Raw genomic sequence first — 21,942 nt, 5'->3', positions numbered from 1 at the left:
AGCATACTTCTAAGATGGCGCCAAGTATCAAAGTTAAAATGATAGCTAAAATACTGGCATAAAAATTAGCATGCTAACATTAGCATGATGGCATAGGAAAATGTAGCAAACTTCTAGGATGGCGTCACGTATCAAAGTTTAAACAATAGCTAAAATACTGGCATAAATCATTAGCACGATGGTATAGGAAAATGTAGCATACGTCTAAGATGGTGTCAAGTATCAAAGTTAAAACGATAGCTAAAATACTGGCTTAAAACATTAGCATGCTAACGTTAGCATGATGGCATAGGAAAATGTAGCATATGTCTAAAATGGTGCCATGTATCGAAAGCAATGTTCAGGTTTATATGAATAAAACAAGCAAATATGTTAGCATAAAACTTTAGCACGCTAACGATAGCGTGACAACATAGGAAAAGTACGGATTTTTAGGTTCATACGACTCAGACTTGCTAAAAGGCTAGCATTAAACGTTAGTATTTTATCATGGCAACAATCAGCATTTTTGTACACAAATGTTAGGTTTAAAGGATTAAAATTTTGTTGTCCAGGTGTTCTCCAACTGCAGCTGTGTCGGTGCGGCTGGCAACTTCACGGCCACTAGAGGGCAGTGCCCCGACAAGGAGGACTGTGACAGGATGTTCCCGTACTTCTTAGCGCTGTCCGTCATCACGTCCTTCATCATCTCCCTGGGAGGCACACCAGGCTACATGCTGCTCATCAGGTAACGTAAACCATGATTTTTCAGTTTAAACAAACTAAATAAGCAAATAAAGATAGCATAAAATATTAGCATGCTAACGCACGTTGACTATTACCTTACTTGCATGACAGCACCGAGAATCACAAACCATGATTTTTCAGTTTAAATAAACAAAATTAGCACACAAAAAACTAGCATAAAATATTAGCATGCTAACGCACGTTGACTATTACCTTACTTGCATGACAGCACGAGTATCACAAACCATGATTTTTCAATTCAGACATATAAAATTAGCAAAAAAAAAAGCTAGCATAAAATGTTAGCATGCTAACACACGTTGACTATTACCTTACTTGCATGACAGCACCGAGAATCACAAACCATGATTTTTCAGTTTAAATAAAATAAATTTGCAAAAAAAAAAATAGCATAAAATGTTAGCATGCTAACGCTCTCACAAGTATGCTAACAGTTGACGTGCTAACGCATGTTAATCATTATCAAACTTGGTCGGCAGCACCAAGTATCACAAACCATGATTTTTCAGTTCAAACATACAAAATTAGCAAAAAAAAAGCTAGCATAAAATATTAGCATGCTAACACACGTTGACTATTACTTTACTTGCATGACAGCACCAAATATCACAAACCATGATTTTTCAATTCAGACGTATAAAATTAGCACAAAAAAAAGCTAGCATAAAATATTAGCATGCTAATGCACGTTGACTATTGCCTTACTTGCATGACAGCACCGAGAATCACAAACCATGATTTTTCAGTTTAAATAAACGAAATTAGGAAAAAAAACTAGCATAAAATGTTATCATGCTAACGTTCTCACAAGTATGTCAACAGTTAATACCTGGGATTTATATAGCGCTTTTCTAAGTACCCAAAGTCGCTTTACATGTTAAAAACCCATCATTCATTCACACCTGGTGGTGGTAAGCTACTTTCGTAGCCACAGCTGCCCTGGGGTAGACTGACGGAAGCGTGGCTGCCAATTTGCAATTTGACATGCTAACGCACATTAATTATTATCAAACTTGGTCAAAAGCACCAAGTATCACAAATCATGATTTTTCAGTTCAAACATACAAAATTAGCAAAAAAAAGCTAACATAAAATATTAGCATGCTAACGCACGTTGACTATTACCTTACTTGCATGATAGCACCGAGACTCACAAACCATGATTTTTCAGTTTAAATAAACAAAATTAGGAAAAAAAACTAGCATAAAATGTTATCATGCTAACGTTCTCACAAGTATGTCAACAGTTGACATGCTAACGCACATTAATTATTATCAAACTTGGTCAGCAGCACCAAGTATCACAAACCATGATTTTTCAGTTCAAACATACAAAATTAGCAAAAAAATCTAGCATAAAATATTAGCATGCTAACGCACATTGACTGTTACTTTACTTGCATGACAGCACCAAGTATCATAAACCATGATTTTTCAATTCAGACATATAAAATTAGCACAAAAAAAACTAGCATAAAAAATTAGCATGCTAACGCACGTTGACTATTGCCTTACTTGCATGACAGCACCGAGAATCACAAACCATGATTTTTCAGTTTAAATAAACGAAATTAGGAAAAAAAACTAGCATAAAATTTTATCATGCTAACGTTCTCACAAGTATGTCAACAGTTGACATGCTAACGCACGTTAATTATCATCAAACTTGGTCAGCAGCACCAAGTATCACAAACCATGATTTTTCAGTTCAAACATATAAAATTAGCAAAAAAAGCTAGCATAAAATGTTAGCATACTAACGCACGTTGACTATCATGACAGCACTGAGACTCACAAACCATGATTTTTCAATTTAAATAAACAAAATTAGCACAAAAAAAAAACTAGCATAAAATGTTAGCATGCTAACGTTCTCACAAGTATGCTAACAGTTGATGTGCTAATGCATGTTAATCATTATCAAACTTGGTCAGCAGCACCCAGTATTACAAACCATGATTTTTCAGTTCAAACATACAAAATTAGCAAAAAAAGCTAGCATAAAATATTAGCATGCTAACGCACGTTGACTATTACCTTACTTGCATGACAGCACCGAGACTCACAAACCATGATTTTTCAGTTAAAATAAACAAAATTAGCACAAAAAAAAACCTAGCATAAAATGTTAGCATGCTAACGTTCTCACAAGTATGCTAACAGTTGACGTGCTAACGCAAATAGTATAAAAATAGAGCCAAATAGTATAAAAATGGCCTTACACAAAAAACTGTAAAAAAAAAAACAAAAAAGTAATGTAAATACAACAAATGTAAAACAACAGGTAGTAAATGAGTATAACTAAATATTTAGTGTATTGTGGGAAGTTTTTGCTGTGTTTACTTCAAAGTATGCAGACACAAATAAAGCAGTTATTTATAAAAGAAACTAATCATTTCCACAGATTTATGATTAGAGCGCCCCCTTTCAAAAGAAAAAAGAAAAGCCTCTTTTCCAGACACATGATGTCGATTAAATGTGGGAGCAGTTTGTGTCGCACAAAGTAGGTCAGACTGTTGTGTTGCATTTCAAAGATTTGGCCACACACACACACACACACACACACACACACACACACACACACACACACACACACACACACACACACACACACACACACACACACACACACAACTATATTTACACCAAGGCATTGATGCACACAACAACATGAAGAATGCTGCTCTTTGTCGCCTGGTAGAGTTTGTCCAAAGTGACACCCTCGTGTTGGCCTCAGGGAGTTTAGACACGTCCCGCTTTGTGAGAGACTCTAAACGCACCACAACTTAATTAACTATGGCATGAAAAACAATTACTTGTGTTTTGTTTATAAATATAAATCTGTATCATATGTTATATTGTGTATGAATATAAATTATATATATATTTTTTTCATATATTAGATTTGTTTGAGGCAGACACTAAGATCAGTATTGCAAAAAAAACTAGAAAATTCTCGCGGAAATTTTGATGGGCCCGCTATCTGTGCCCCAGACCGCTGGCCGGGGGTCGTCGGAAGCTTCCGCACTTTTAAGATGGTGACGAGTGTCTGAATCCTTGAGTTTTAGGTGTAACTGTACAAAAATGAGCTATAGAGCTAGCTTAAAACATTAGCATGCTTACATTAAGATGTAACCCTTAGCATGTGTGCTAACGATGGCATGCTAACAGTTAACACGTCTTACATATCGAGTAACGCGGCTGTAAGGTGTAAGGTTTATGACTGTGGAATTAGAGGAAAAAAGTGAAAAAAACCAGCAAAAAAAAAAAAGTTAGCATGTTAATATTATTTTGCTAGCATGCTAACGTTTGCATGCTAACAGTTTACGTGTGTCACGTACCTAGTTAATTGACTTTGGGGTAAATGGAAGGAAATTTAGCTAAAAAAAATATCATGTTTATGTTAGCATGCAAGCTAATGTTAGCATGTCAAAAGTATTTTGCTAGCATGCTAACATTTGCATGCTAATAGTTAACAAGTGTTACGTTACCTAGTTATTTGACTCTGGGGTAAATGGAAGGAAATTTCGCCAAAAAAAAAAAATGTTTATGTTAGCATGCAAGCTAACGTTAGCATGTCAAAAGTATTTTGCTAGCATGCTAACGTTTGCATGCTAACAGTTAACAAGTGTCACGTTACCTAGTTATTTGACTCTGGGGTAAATGGAAGGAAATTTTGCTAAAAAAAAATATCATGTTTATGTTAACATGCAAGCTAACATTAGCATGTCATAAGTATTTTGCTAGCATGCTAATGTTTTCATGCTAACAGTTAACAAGTGTCACGTTACCTAGTTATTTGACTCTGGGGTAAATGGAAGGAAATTTCACACAAAAAAAAAAAGTTTATGTTAGCATCCAAGCTAACGTTAGCATGTCAAAAGTATTTTGCTAGCATGCTAACGTTTGCATGCTAACAGTTAACACGTGTCACCTACCTAGTTATTTGACTCTGGGGTAAATGGAAGGAAATTTTGCAAAAAAAAAAAATCATATTTATGTTAGCATGCAAGCTAACGTTAGCATGTCAAAAGTATTTTGCTAGCATGCTAACAGTTAACAAGTGTCACGTACCTAGTTATTTGACTCTGGGGTAAATGAAAGGAAATTTTGCAAAAAAAATAAAATCATATTTATGTTAGCATGCAAGCTAACGTTAGCATGTCAAAAGTATTTTGCTAGCATCCTAACGTTTGCATGCTAACAGTTAACGAGTGTCACGTTACCTAGTTATTTGACTCTGGGGTAAATGGAAGGAAATTTTGCTAAAAAAAAAAATCATGTTTATGTTAACATGCAAGCTAACGTTAGCATGTCAAAAGTATTTTGCTAGCATGCTAACGTTTGCATGCTAACAGTTAACAAGTGTCACGTTACCTAGTTATTTGACTCTGGGGTAAATGGAAGGAAATTTTGCTTTAAAAAAAAGTCATGTTTATGTTAGCATGCAAGCTAACGTTAGCATGTCAAAAGTATTTTGCTAGCATGCTAACGTTTGCATGCTAACAGTTAACAAGTGTCACGTTACTTAGTTATTTGACTCTGGGGTAAATGGAAGGAAATGTAGCTAAAAAAAAAAATCATGTTTATGTTAGCATGTCATTCAACATAAAAGTAGGTGACAGTGTCATCACCAGGAAAGATGAGGTCACCTACCTAGGTTCCATTCTAGAGGCTAACCTTTCCTGTGACAAAATGGCAACCAAGGTAATCAAAAAGGTTAACCAACAAACGAGATTTCTCTACAGAATTTCCTCTCTGGTCAACAAAAGCACCATGAGGATTCTGGCGGGAACTCTCGTTCAACCCTTTTTCAATTACGCATGCACCTCCTGGTACCCTAGCACCTCCAAAACCCTCAAATCTAAACTCCAAACATCTCAGAACAAGCTAGTCAGGTTACTTCTAGACCTCCACCCCAGATCCCACCTCACTCCTACCCACTTCTCTAAAGTGGGCTGGCTCAAGGTGGAGGACAGAGTTAAACAACTTGCACTGAGCCTGGTCTATAAAATCCGCTACACCTCCCTGATACCGAAGTACATGTCAAACTACTTCCTTAACGTAAATGACAGCCATAACCACAACACCAGGGGGAGCTCCACTAACCACGTTAAACCCAGATTCCGAACTAACAAAGGTCTTAACTCATTCTCTTTCTATGCCACATCAATGTGGAATGCGCTCCCAACAGGTATAAAAGAAAGGGCATCTCTATCCTCCTTCAAAACCGCAATAAAAGTTCACCTCCAGGCAGCTACAACCCTAAACTAACACCCTCCCCGGATTGCTAATAATCAAATGTAAACAATCAAATGCAGATACTTTTTCTTTTTCTTATGCCTTCTGATCTCTCTCTCTCTCTCTCTCTCTCTCTCTCTCTCTCTCTCTCTCTCTCTCTATGTCCACTACTTGATGCAAGCTAACGTTAGCATGTCAAAAGTATTTTGCTAGCATGCTAACGTTTGCATGCTAACAGTTAACAAGTGTCACGTTACTTAGTTATTTGACTCTGGGGTAAATGGAAGGAAATTTTGCTAAAAAGAAAATATCATGTTTATGTTAGCATGCAAGCTAACGTTAGCATGTCAGAAGTATTTTGCTAGCATGCTAACGTTTGCATCCAACAGTTAACATGTGTCACGTACCTAGTTATTTGACTCTGGGGTAAATGGAAGGAAATTTCACCAAAAAAAAATAAATGTTTATGTTAGTATGCAAGCTAACGTTAGCATGTCAAAAGTATTTTGCTAGCATGCTAACGTTTGCATGCTAACAGTTAACAAGTGTCACATTACCTACCGTAATTTCCGGACTATAAGCCGCTACTTTTTCCCCTCGTTCTGGTCCCTGCGGCTTATACAACGGTGCGGCTTATATACGGCCTGTTCTTCTCCGACACCGACGAAGAGGATTTCGGTGGTTTTAGTACGCAGGAGGAAGACGATGACACAATGATTAAAGACTGACTTTTCATATACCGGTAGGCTGGTTATTTTGATAACGTACATGCGAGCACTTTGTATTACTTTGCACCGTTGTATTATTTGTACTCTGCACGAATGCTGTTCGCCATGTCAAAGATGTGAAAGTTTGATTGAATGATTGAAAGATTTATTGTTAATAAATGGGACGCTTTGTGTTCCCAAACAGTCATCTCTGTCCCGACAATCCCCTCCGTGGTAGCAGGAACCCCTATATACTACGCTAATTACACATCAAAACCCTGCGGCTTATAGTCGGGTGCGGCTTATATATGGAGCAATCTGTCTTTTCCCCTAAATTTAGCTGGTGCGGCTTATAGTCAGGTGCGGCTTATAGTCCGGAAATTACGGTAGTTATTTGACTGTGGGGTAAATGGAAGGAAATTTTGCACAAAAAAAATCATATTTATGTTAGCATGCAACTTAACGTTAGCATGTCAAAAGTATTTTGCTAGCATGCTAACGTTTGCATGCAAACAGTTAACAAGTGTCACGTTACTTAGTTATTTGACTCTGGGGTAAATGGAAGGAAATTTCGCCAAAAAAAAAAATGTTTATGTTAGCATGCAAGCTAACGTTAGCATGTCAAAAGTATTTTGCTAGCATGCTAACGTTTGCATGCTAACAGTTAACAAGTGTCATGTACCTAGTTATTTGACTCTGGGGTAAATGGAAGGAAATTTTGCTAAAAAGAAAATATCATGTTTATGTTAGCATGCAAGCTAACGTTAGCATGTCAAAAGTATTTTTCTAGCAAGCTAACGTTTGCATGCTAACAGTTAACACGTGTCACGTACCTAGTTATTTGACTCTGGGGCAAAAATGGAAGGAAATTTTGCACAAAAAAAAAAAAATCATATTTATGTTAGCATGCAACCTAACGTTAGCATGTCAAAAGTATTTTGCTAGCATGCTAACGTTTGCATGCTAACAGTTAACAAGTGTCACGTTACCTAGTTATTTGACTCTGGGGTAAATGGAAGGAAATTTTGCACCAAAAGAAAATCATATTTATGTTAGCATGCAACCTAACGTTAGCATGTCAAAAGTATTTTGCTAGCATGCTAACGTTTGCATGCTAACAGTTAACAAGTGTCACTTTACATAGTTATTTGACTCTGGGGTAAATGGAAGGAAATTTTGCACAAAAAAAAAATCATATTTATGTTAGCATGCAACCTAACGTTAGCATGTCAAAAGTATTTTGCTAGCATGCTAACGTTTGCATGCTAATAGTTAACAAGTGTCACGTTACCTAGTTATTTGACTCTGGGGTAAATGGAAGGAAATTTTGCACCAAAAAAAAATCATACTTATGTTAGCATGCAAGCTAACGTTAGCATGTCAAAAGTAGACAAATGTGTGAACAAAATGAGACGTTAAGCAACGAGCTACATGAAAGTATGGCTGAGCTACAAGAGGAGGCAATCTTGTCTTTTTGGCATTTGTGTCCATTCAAAGGGTATGTACCCGTCAAATTGGCCTAATTTTTAAAAAAAAATGTGTGAATAGCGTCACCATGGTAACACGAAATGTTGCCAACTTAAAGTAGCACCGTAAGCCCGAGCGAGACCTTGCCGAGGGTATGACATATGTGGGGGCTCGTTAGCCCATCCGTCTCGTATTAATCGTGAGAGAAATGTGCAGAACTATAATAATACAAGTTGAAGTATGAGGAATAATAATAATAATAATAATATGAGCTGCTTGCATTGCAGCAGGCCCATAATATTTCATTAAATAAAGAATAATAGTCATAAAATAGTAAACTTTGAATCATAATTCCAACCCAATAAAATATAAATACAACAGTTCATTAGGTTTTAGACCAGGGGTCACCAACGTGGTGCCCGCGGGCACCAGGTAGCCCGTAAGGACCAGATGAGTAGCCCGCTGGCCTGTTCTAAAAACAGCTCAAATAGCAGCACTTACCAGTGAGCTGCCTCTATTTTTTTTAATTGTATTTATTTACTAGCAAGCTGGTCTCGCTTTGCCCGACATTTTTAATTCTAAGAGAGACAAAACTCAAATAGAATTTGAAAATCCAAGAAAATATTTTAAAGACTTGGTCTTCACTTGTTTAAATAAATTCATTATTTTTTTTACTTTGCTTCTTATAACTTTCAGAAAGACATTTTTAGAGAAAAAATACAACCTTAAAAATGATTTTAGGATTTTTAAACACATATACCTTTTTACCTTTTAAATTCCTTCCTCTTCTTTCCTGACAATTTAAATCAATGTTCAAGTAAATGTATTTTTTTTATTGTAAAGAATAATAAATACATTTTAATTTAATTCTTCATTTTAGCTTCTGTTTTTTCGACGAAGAATATTTGTGAAATATTTCTTCAAACTTATTATGATTAAAATTCAAAAAAAATTATTCTGGCAAATCTAGAAAATCTGTAGAATCAAATTTAAATCTTATTTCAAAGTCTTTTGAATTTCTTTTAAAATTTTTGTTCTGGAAAATATAGAATAAAAAATGATTTGTCTTTGTTAGAAATATAGCTTGGTCCAATTTGTTATATATTCTAACAAAGTGCAGATCGGATTTTAACCTATTTAAAACATGTCATCAAAATTAATTTTAATCAGGAAAAATTACTAATGATGTTCCATAAATTATTTTTTGAATTTTTTCAAAAAGATATTGAATTAGCTAGTTTTTCTTTTCTTTTTTTCAGTTGAATTTTGAATTTTAAAGAGTCGAAATTGAAGATAAACTATGTTTCAAAATGTAATTGTCATTTTTTTGGTGTTTTCTCCTCTTTTAAACCGTTCAAGTAAGTGTAAATATCATTAATTATTAATAATAACATAGAGTTAAAGGTAAATTGAGCAAATTGGCTATTTCTGGCAATTTATTTAAGTGTGTATCAAACTGGTAGCCCTTCGCATTAATCAGTACCCAAGAAGTAGCTCTTGCTTTCAAAAAGGTTGGTGACCCCTGCGTTAGAGTAATGAGCGTTCCCTGTCATACTATGTGTTTATTATTTTATTTATATATAAATATATATATATTATTTATTGTATTTATTATTATATTATGTTTATTGAATAATAATAGTTTTATGTTTCCAACAATATTTATTGATTTTCACACAAAAGTGTGAATCTTGTAAAGTTTCTTGTGTGCAAAAAATGAAGTGCACAGTCCATGTTAAACATACATCCATCCATTTTTCTACTGCTTGTCCCTTTCGGGGTGGCGAGGGGTTTTTAAAGTAAATGCAAACAGTTTTAGTAGATACAACTCTTTATTTTCTCGAGCCTTGAGTATTGGCTGATACCAATACGGAGGTGATGCGATATCCGTACAACCAACTTTTATTTTGTAGTGTGGAACGTTAAAAAAAGGTTTGCTCAAGTGAAAGGAGTCAAACGGAGAACAATGGTAGGTATGAACAACACTCATCTATTTAGTATTAGACCACTGGAATGGACTCATGCTGTCTAAATTGAAGTGGAGTGGACTTTCTGATGACTAAATATGAGGTGTGATTCTTCATGATGTCTTCTGATCCAAGACATGAATGATATTGTTCAACATCTTCTAACTCATCTTTGCTTCTACTTCAGGTGCATCAAACCACAGCTCAAGTCCTTTGCTTTGGGATTCCACGCTCTGGCAACACACACTCTTGGTAAGTCTTTGTACTTGTAGTAGGGTTGCTATATAAATGTGTATATATATATATATATTTACATGTATATACAGTATATGGACAAACATACATACGTCCCTGGGGACGGCGTGGCGCAGTTGGGAGAGTGGCCGTTCCTGGTTCAATCCCCGCCTTTTACCAACCTCATCCCGCCCGTCGTGTCCTTGAGCAAGACACTTCACCCTTGCTCCTGATGGGTCGTGATTAGGGCCTTGCATGGCAGCTTCCATCAGTGCGTGAATGGGTGAATGTGGTAGTAGTGTCAAAGCGCGTTGAGTACCTTGAAGATACAAAAGCGCTATACATGTATAACCCATTTACCATTTACATATATTTACGTGTATATATGCACTTATATACATAAATATTTATATATATGTGTGCATATATATATATATATATATACACATGTATATATAAACGTATGTATATATGTGCATATATACATGCATACACGTATATGTATATATATATATATATTTATATACACACACATATTTATACATATATAAATGTGGAAATGTGTGTATATATATGGATATGTATATAAATATATATATAAATTATGTGTATATGTATATATATATATATATATATGTGTATACATTCACATATATACATATACACATTTACTTATATATATGGACATATATACATACACATGTATATATATATAAAATTATGTGTATATGTATATATATATGGGTATATATTCACATATGTGGCGAAGTTGGTAGAGTGGCTGTGCCAGCAATCGGAGGGTTGCTGGTTACTGGGGTTCAATCCCCACCTTCTACCATCCTAGTCACGTCCGTTGTGTCCTTGGGCAAGACACTTCACCCTTGCTCCTGATGGCTGCTGGTTAGCGCCTTGCATGGCAGCTCCCGCCATCAGTGTGTGAATGTGTGTGTGAATGGGTGAATGTGGAAATAGTGTCAAAGCACTTTGAGTACCTTGAAGGTAGAAAAGAGCTATACAAGTATAACCCATTTATCATTTATTTATTACATATTTACTTATATATGGACATATATACATACACATTTATATATATATATAAACGTATGTATATATATACATGCATACACGTATATGTACAGTATATATATTCATATATGCACACACATGTATATATATACATATATATATATGTGTGTATTTATATATATGTATATAAATATATTTACTTGTATATATGCACATATATATATATATATATATATATATACATACATATTTATATATATATACTGTATATATATTAATATATACACACATGTATACATATATGCATATATATATATGTATATATATATATATATATACATATATGTATATATATATATATATATATATATATATATATATATGTGTGTGTATTTATGGATATGTATATAAATATATTTACTTGTATATATGCACATATATATATACATATTTATATATATATACTGTATATATATTAATATATACACACATGTATACATATATGCATATATATATATAAATGTATATATATATATATATATATATATATATATACATATATATATATATGTATGTATAAATGTGTATATATATATATATATATATATATACAGTATATGATACAATGTAAACGATATCAATTTGGTTGATAGATTTTTTACCACTATGGTCATATTGTGATAATGCATGTTGACACATTTGAGCAGTAAACACTTCTTCCACAACACAATGTAATGTTCTCTTCCCACAATGCAAAGCTGCTTCTAAAACTAATCCTCGTCTTGATGGCGGCAAGATTTGACAAGTATCGTTATGATAGTAATAATAGTAATAGTAATAGATTACTGGAGGACAAGGAATGGCTTAACATGCTAGACTTACACAGTCCAAGGATACAAGAAAACATGCTAACTGCTAAGTTGGAGCTCTTGAAGGTGTGTGTGTGTGTGTGTGTGTGTGTGTGTGGATCAGTACCAATACCAAGTATAGTGTCAGCAGGTGCTTGATACAACTGTGATTAGATTGATATTTTTTTATTATCGACGACAGCCGGAATCCCAGCGCCCATCTACTTCGGAGCGATCATCGACACCACGTGCCTGAAGTGGGGACAGAAGCGATGCGGCGGCCTGGGCGCGTGCAGAATCTACAACACCACAGCTTACAGGTAAAACACCTCACAACTCACTTTTACGGGCCAGTTGAAGCCTTTGAACGCCTCGCAGGATAGCCTACCTGGGCCTGACCCTCAGCCTGCGCACCGTCTCCTTCCTCATCTGCATCCCGGGCTTCGTCCTGCTGAGTCGCCAGCTGCGGCGGGAGGAGCGGGACGCCCTGCGAGCTTCTTCCACCAACGGCGGCACGGAGCTGGAGGCGCTCAGGAAGGAAGAATTTGTCACGGCCAACTGTGAGCGCTCACAGGCCAGTCAGGACAATGGCACGGCCCGCGAAACACGACTGTGACGGTGACTCTCCGCCAGGTGACCTCCACACACACACTCTTGTATTTCTCACCTTCTGGACACCTCCGAAAAATGCCTACCTCTTTAGGACCACCCTTTATAGATATATACAGATTAATAATATATACATACTATGCAAATATAAACAAATGAGCTTTTAGTTAAGTTTTTTTTTTTTTGTAATTGGTTTTTAATATTCATTATTTACTTCAAGTTATTACATTATGTATCTATATACATATATATATATATTTTTTAAATTAATTTTGACCAATTTCTTACACACTTGTTATTTCATATGTTGACCAGAGGGGGAGCACTTCACATTTTTACACACACCTGTTATTTCATATGTTGACCAGAGGGGGAGCACTTCACATTTTTACACACACTTGTTATTTCATATGTAGACCAGATCCTATGTTGACCAGAGGGGGAGCACTTCACATTTTTACACACACTTGTTATTTCATATGTTGACCAGAGGGGGAGCACTTCACATTTTTACACACACTTGTTATTTCATATGTTGACCAGAGGGGGAGCACTTCACATTTTTACACACACTTGTTATTTCATATGTTGGCCAGAGGGGGAGCACTTCACATTTTTACACACACCTGTTATTTCATATGTTGACCAGAGGAGGAACTTCACATTTTTACACACACCTGTTATTTCATATGTTGACCAGAGGGGGAGCACTTCACATTTTTACACACACTTGTTATTTCATATGTTGGCCAGAGGGGGAGCACTTCACATTTTTTTACACACACTTGTTATTTCATATGTTGACCAGAGGAGGAACTTCACATTCTTACACACACTTGTTATTTCATATGTTGACCAGAGGAGAAACTTCACATTCTTACAAACACTTGTTATTTCATATGTTGACCAGAGGAGAAACTTCACATTCTTACACACACTTGTTATTTCATATGTTGACCAGAGGAGAAACTTCACATTCTTACAAACACTTGTTATTTCATATGTAGACCAGAGGGGGAGCACTTCACATTCTTACAAACACCTGTTATTTCATATGTTGACCAGAGGGGGAGCACTTCACATTTTTACACACACTTTGTTATTTCATATGTTGACCAGAGGGGGAGCACTTCACATTTTTACACACACCTGTTATTTCATATGTTGACCAGAGGGGGAGCACTTCACATTTTTACACACACTTTGTTATTTCATATGTTGACCAGAGGGGGAGCACTTCACATTTTTACACACACTTGTTATTTCATATGTTGGCCAAAGGGGGAGCACTTCACATTTTTTTACACACACTTGTTATTTCATATGTTGACTAGAGGAGGAACTTCACATTCTTACAAACTTTTGTTATTTCATATGTTGGCCAGAGGGGGAGCACTTCACATTCTTACAAACACTTGTTATTTCATATGTTGACCAGAAGAGGAACTTCACATTCTTATAAACACTTATTTCATATGTTGGCCAGAGGGGGAGCACTTCACATTTTTACACACACTTGTTATTTCATATGTAGACCAGAGGGGGAGCACTTCACATTCTTACAAACACCTGTTATTTCATATGTTGACCAGAGGGGGAGCACTTCACATTTTTACACACACTTTGTTATTTCATATGTTGACCAGAGGGGGAGCACTTCACATTTTTACACACACCTGTTATTTCATATGTTGACCAGAGGGGGAGCACTTCACATTTTTACACACACTTTGTTATTTCATATGTTGACCAGAGGGGGAGCACTTCACATTTTTACACACACTTGTTATTTCATATGTTGGCCAAAGGGGGAGCACTTCACATTTTTTTACACACACTTGTTATTTCATATGTTGACTAGAGGAGGAACTTCACATTCTTACAAACTTTTGTTATTTCATATGTTGGCCAGAGGGGGAGCACTTCACATTCTTACAAACACTTGTTATTTCATATGTTGACCAGAAGAGGAACTTCACATTCTTATAAACACTTATTTCATATGTTGGCCAGAGGGGGAGCACTTCACATTTTTACACACACTTGTTATTTCATATGTTGACCAGAGGAGGAACTTCACATTTTTACACACACTTGTTATTTCATATGTTGGCCAGAGGGGGAGCACTTCACATTTTTACACACACTTCTTATTTCATATGTTGGCCAGAGGGGGAGCACTTCACATTTCTACACACTCTTGTTATTTCATATGTTGACCAGAGGGGGAGCACTTCACATTTATACACTCACTTGTTATTTCATATGTTGACCAGAGGAGGAACTTCACATTCTTACAAACACTTGTTATTTCATATGTTGACCAGAGGGGGAGCACTTCACATTTTTACACACACTTGTTATTTCATATGTTGACCAGAGGAGGAACTTCACATTTTTACACACACTTGTTATTACATATGTTGACCAGAGGGGGAGCACTTCACATTTTTACACACACTTATTTCATATGTTGACCAGAGGGGGAGCACTTCACATTTTTACACACACTTTGTTTTTTCATATGTTGACCAGAGGGGGAGCGCTTCACATTTTTACACACACTTGTTATTTCATATGTTGACCAGAGGAGGAACTTCACATTCTTACAAACACTTGTTATTTCATATGTTGACCAGAGGGGGAGCACTTCACATTTTTACACACTTTGTTATTTCATATGTTGGCCAGAGGGGGAGCGCTTCACATTTTTACACACACTTGTTATTTCATATGTTGACCAGAGGAGGAACTTCACATTCTTACAAACACTTGTTATTTCATATGTTGACCAGAGGGGGAGCACTTCACATTTTTACACACACTTGTTATTTCATATGTTGGCCAGAGGGGGTGCACTTCACATTTTTACACACACCTGTTATTTCATATGTTGACCAGAGGGGGAGCACTTCACATTTTTACACACACTTGTTATTTCATATGTTGACCAGAGGAGGAACTTCACATTTTTACACACACTTGTTATTTCATATGTTGGCCAGAGGGGGAGCGCTTCACATTCTTACAAACACCTGTTATTTCATATGTTGACCAGAGGGGGAGCGCTTCACATTTTTACACACACTTGTTATTTCATATGTTGGCCAGAGGGGGAGTACTTCACATTTTTACACACACTTATTTCATATGTTGGCCAGAGGGGGAGCACTTCACATTTTTTTACACACACTTATTTCATATGTTGACCAGAGGAGAAACTTCACATTCTTACAAACACTTATTTCATATGTTGACCAGAGGGGGAGCACTTTTAAAACCGACACAGTCAATTTTGATAGATTTCACCACCAGGGGGTGCAAATGAGACATTCTCTATTAGACCCAATGTTATTGGGACCATCATTTATGTCATCACTTGTTCACACCTCCTCATATGGAAGCTACTTTTCCTTGTTGATGTCTCAAGAAGGTTAGAAATACAAGAACACACACACACACACACACACACACACACACACACACACACACACACACACACACACACGAAACCTTCAGGGACTCGTCCAATCTGATCGGCCGATTAGGTCTGTTAAAAAAAAAAAGCTTATCAATGAAATAAATGACACATATTTCATATAAATTTTAAAAAAGTAGACATTTTTGTCATTTTTATATACATGTGTATTTATATAGCGTGAAGTCATTAGCAGCAGGTGTGGCAGCACACTCTTTAAACATGATCTTATTACCTCATGTTCAGTCTTTTATTGTTGTAGCGGAAGGAAAACGGTGAGATGGCGTTGATAAAAAAAAAGGTGTTTTTAATTAACACAGTGGAACTTTCAAAGTGGAAGTTCAAGCAGCACCAAATACGCCTCAAAAGTCAAAAGAAAACATTGTGATCACGCGTGATGTCGGGAAATCTCACGGGATTTCGACCGCCAACGTTCAAATGGTTCCGGCGACGCTGCGGAAAAGCGCCGTCGACAACACCCGGGATTAGTGTGACGATAACCACAGAAGTGCTCGTTATGAAGTATAGTTTTTCCACGCAACGATACAACCTTTCCATGTTTGATACGATACTGAAATCGGAGCCTTTAGTTTGCCGATACCGATATTGATCCGATATCAGCAGGAATCGCACATGCTTTTATTTTGTAGTGCGGAATGTTGGAGAGAGAACAAGAACACTCATTTATTATTAACCGTCCGGAATGGACTTTAAGTTCAAGTGGGGGGGGGGGGGGCAAGTTTAAATGACGTTAAGCTGATGGTGCAGTAAGTTGAATGATGCAGACACGTTTGTTACTGGATACTTTGTAATATGCGTCTGGCTTGGAGACTTTGTATGTGTAAAGTTACAGTCGGGGAGTCTTCGATTCACCTGAAAATATATTATTGATGTATCTTTATTAGAGATGTCCGATAATGGCTTTTTTGCCGATATTCCGATATTGTCCAACTCTTAATTACCGATTTCCGATATCAACCGATACCGACATATACAGTCGTGGAATTAACACATTATTATGCCTAATTTTGTTGTGATGCCCCGCTGGATGCATTAAACAATGTAACTTTACCCGACTGAAACAAGTTGAAAAACTTATTCGGGTGTTGCCATTTAGTGGTCAATTGTACGGAATATGTACCGTACTGTGCAATCTACTAATAAAAGTTTCAATCAATAAATCAAGATCAAGGTTTCCCAAAATAAGAGAACAACTTTGGTGGTAGCGGGGGGGGGTGTATATTGTAGAGTCCCGGAAGAGTTAATGCTGCAAGGGGTTCTGGGTATTTGTTCTGTTGTGTTACGGTGCGCATGTTCCCCCAAAATGTGTTAGTCATTCTTGTTTGGTGTGGGTTCACAGTGTGGCGCATATTTGTAACAGTGTTCAAGTTGTTTATACGGACACCCTCAGTGTGACCTGTATGGCTGTTGACCAAGTATGTGTGCATTCAATTATGTGAGTGCAAAAGCCGCATATATTATGTGACTGGGCCGGCACGCTGTTTGTATGGAGGAAAAGCGGACGTGATGACAGATTGTAGAGGACGCTAAAGGCGGTGCCTTCAAGGCACGCCCCCAATATTGTTGTCTGGGTGGAAATCGGAAGAAATTCGGGAGAATGGTTGCCCCGGGAGATTTTCGGGAGGGGCACTGAAATTTGGGAGTCACCCGGAAAATCGAGAGGGTCGGCAAGTATGCCCTACGTCCGTGTTTTACCGGGTATGTACCGCTCCGTACAGCGGCGTTTTAAAAAGTCATTAATTTTACTTTTTGAAACCGATACCGATAATTTCCAATATTACATTTTAAAGCATTTATCTGATGTCCCCGATATTATCGGACATCTCTAATTTTAAAGCATTTATTTTTGTTTGCCGGAGTCAGTGTTTATTACCTGCATCTTTTAAAAATAAATCCCCATCACATTTATTAAATGAATGGAAATGTGTGCAGAACTGGAAAATAATCAAGGAGCTGCTGGGATATTAATCTATTATGGATTATTGATGTTTACTAATCAATTTTGGAATCATCCATTGTCCCAGTTGTGATGCACCTAAAAATGGATTCATTCCCTGCCTAAGTAATAGGGATGTCCGATAATGGCTTTTTGCCGATATTGTCCAACTCTTTGATTACCGATACCGATATCAACCGATACCGATATCAACCGATATATACAGTCGTGGAATTAACACATTATTATGCCTAATTTGGACAACCAGGTATGGTGAAGATAAGGTACTTTTTTAAAAAATGAATCAAATAAAATAAGATAAATAAATTAAAAACATTTTCTTGAATAAAAAAGAAAGTAAAACAATATAAAAACAGTTACATAGAAACTAGTAATTAATGAAAATTTGTAAAATTAACTGTTAAAGGTTAGTATTATTAGTGGAGCAGCAGCACGCACAATCATGTGTGCTTACGGACTGTATCCCTTGCAGACTGTATTGATATATATTGATATATAATGTAGGAAGCAGAATATTAATAACAGAAAGAAACAACCCTTTTGTGTGAATGAGTGTAAATAGGGGAGGGAGGTTTTTTGGGTTGGTGCACTAATTGTAAGTGTATCTTGTGTTTTTATGTAGATTTAATTTAAAAAAAAAACAAAAAAAAAACAAAAACAAAAAAACCGATACTGATAATAAAAAAACGATACCGATAATTTCCGATATTACATTTTGACGCATTTATCGGCCGATAATATCGGCAGACCGATATTATCGGACATCTCTACTAAGTAATAATTATCTGATACTTGTTTATATTGACACTGCAATAAAAAATTTAATAAAAAAACGGGGGGAAAACGATACTGATAATAAAAAAAACGATACCGATAATTTCCGCTATTACATTTTAACGCATTTATCTGCCGATAATATCGGCAGACCGATATTATCGGACATCTCTACTAAGTAATAATTATCTGATACTTGTTTATATTGACACTGCAATAAAAAATTTAATAAAAAAACGGGGGGGAAAACGATACTGATAAAAAAAAAAACGATACCGATAATTTCCGCTATTACATTTTAACGCATTTATCGGCCGATAATATCGGCAGACCGATATTATCGGACATCTCTACTAAGTAATAATTATCTGATACTTGTTTATATTGACACGGCAATGTTGTTCCATACTTTTGCCGATACCACACTGATATCAATGTCAAATCTTTTGACTTTTGGATTATTGGGACTATTTCTGCAACGAAACGTGTTGATTATCATGAAGACGTTGCGAAGATCCACACTTATTTATGAAGCGTGTACGCTGGCCCCTGCCATGGCCTGCCTCTTCCAAGACGATACCTATAAACCACCACTAGGTGGCGGCATAGCGCTGTACGTCATGTAAAAAACTGTCTTACCCTTCTTTTCTTGACGCCGCTTTAATGCTAAAAACATCATAAAGTAGGCCTGGGCAATTATTTTGACTCGGGGGGGCCAAAAGTATATTTGTAGGAAGACTAATGCAAAACCTCACAATAATGTCTGATTGAATGCTAAAAACTAGAGATGTCCGATAATATCGGCCTGCTGATAATATCGGCCGATATATGCCTTAAAATGTAATATCGGAAATTATCGGTATCGTTTTTTTATTATCGGTATCGGTTTTTTTTTTTTTGTTTTTTCATTAAGTCCACATAAAAAACACAAGATACACTTACAATTAGTGCACCAACCCAAAAAACCTCCCTCCCCCATTTACACTCATTCACACAAAAGGGTTGTTTCTTTCTGTTATTAATATTCTGCTTCCTACATTATATATCAATATATATCAATACAGTCTGCCAGGGATACAGTCCGTAAGCACACGATAATATCGGCCGATAAATGCTTTAAAATGTAATGTCGGAAATTATCGGTATCGTTTTTTTTTATTATCGGTATCGTTTTTTTTGTTGTTGGTTTTTTGTTTTTTTTTTATTGTTTTTTTAATTAAATCAACATAAAAAACACAAGATACACTTACAATTAGTGCACCAACCCAAAAAACCTCCCTCCCCCCATTTACACTCATTCACACAAAAGGGTTGTTTCTTTCTTTTATTAATATTCTGGTCCCTACATTATATATCAATATATATCAATACAGTCTGCAAGGGATACAGTCCATAAGCACACATGATTGTGCGTGCTGCTGGTCCACTAATAGTACTAACCTTTAACACTTAATTTTACTCATTTTCATTCATTACTAGTTTCTATGTAACTGTTTTTATATTGTTGTACTTTCTTTTTTATTCAAGAAAATGTTTTTAATTTATCTTATTTTACAAATTTTTTTAAAAAGTACCTTATCTTCACCATACATGGTTGTCCAAATTAGGCATAATAATGTGTTAATTCCACGACTGCATATATCGGTTGATATCGGTATCGGTAATTAAAGAGTTGGACAATATCGGAATATCGGATATCGGCAAAAAGCCATTATCGGACATCCCTACCAAAAAACGTTACGACAGACCGCCTTAAAAAAAACGGAATTTAAATTTTTTTTTTTACTGAATGAGACACCCAGAATGTACATGAAAATAAAGAATGTGGGATTTACAATATTAACTATGAAGGATAAAACACTGAATATTGACAACATATGAACATCACACCCCCTCTCCATCCACATATTTTACAATCAACAAAAATGCAACAAACACAGCAAAATATGAACGCGAAGGGTAAAAAAAAAAACATGTACAATCTGATATATCTGATACATCATTAAGCTTTAGAACTTTGTTGTAAAAAAATCTCCTTCCACTTCTGTCCCTGACACCCACATTTCAGGCTCTGGAAACACTCTGTGGAAACGCTCTCCACCCACACTGCTTGGTGCCTCGTCTGAGCGGCTGTGACTTAGATTACCATGGTAGCTAATTAGATGACCATAGTAACTAATTAGATTACCATAGTAACTAGTATATCGTGCAAAAGCGCAGATTCCAAGCATTGAAATACTTTGTATAGTTGAAGACTTAGTCATTAGAAAACATGACTGCACATCCTAATGGCAGCTGCACTTTCCATCTTAAAGATCTTTCTTAAATGACTTGGTAATGTCCGGCGGGCCATGATTTAATTTGCCCAGGTCCGTCATAAAGGATGATTTGAAAGGAGAGTTCCCACTTTGAAGGTTCCACTTCAATCACCGTTAGTTGACGTTCTACTGTGTGTGTGTTGGAACGCAAGTTGACTGTAGAAAATATGTGATCTGCTGTACTGACTCAGGTAAAATAGAGAGCCACACAACGCGGGGTCTTCATTTCAAGCAAAAAAAAAATCCAATAAAATAGTGAATGTCGATAAAAATGTTTGTGAAGTGAAAAGCCGAGCTTTAAGAGTTTCCTTTTTATTCTTTATTTGTCGACAACTTCAATATACTCGACGCATCTCTGCTGTGTTCATGACATGCAAAGTACAACATTCATCTGCACACTTTGGTTCATCTTATTCAGTTAGAATATATTCTCTCACCTAAATGATCTTGAATGTATTGACATGAAGTATTGTTAGTGTTTAAACTGTTGTAAGCTTTTATAGAGTGTGAATCTTTCAGCACCTCATGACTCCATTTCCATTCTTAGG

The 21,942-nt window shown here is 36.1% G+C and overlaps 1 protein-coding gene across 1 annotated transcript in view; it reads left to right on the top strand.

Annotated features, from left to right (window-relative positions):
* The window catches only part of slco1c1 (solute carrier organic anion transporter family, member 1C1), a 93,138-nt gene extending 74,629 nt beyond the window's left edge, over positions 1-18,509 (top strand). Inside the window, exons 12-15 of the mRNA XM_062068092.1 lie at positions 555-727; positions 10,317-10,381; positions 12,440-12,557; positions 12,616-18,509. Coding sequence (XP_061924076.1) covers positions 555-727; positions 10,317-10,381; positions 12,440-12,557; positions 12,616-12,853 — 594 coding nt within the window. The 3' untranslated portion in view covers positions 12,854-18,509. The remainder of the gene's footprint in view (positions 1-554; positions 728-10,316; positions 10,382-12,439; positions 12,558-12,615) is intronic.
* The last annotated feature ends 3,433 nt before the right edge of the window (positions 18,510-21,942 follow it).

This window comes from Entelurus aequoreus, linkage group LG13, assembly GCF_033978785.1.
Source record: "Entelurus aequoreus isolate RoL-2023_Sb linkage group LG13, RoL_Eaeq_v1.1, whole genome shotgun sequence".
Taxonomy (NCBI): domain Eukaryota; kingdom Metazoa; phylum Chordata; class Actinopteri; order Syngnathiformes; family Syngnathidae; genus Entelurus; species Entelurus aequoreus.
This window is presented reverse-complemented; position numbering and strand designations above follow the sequence as displayed.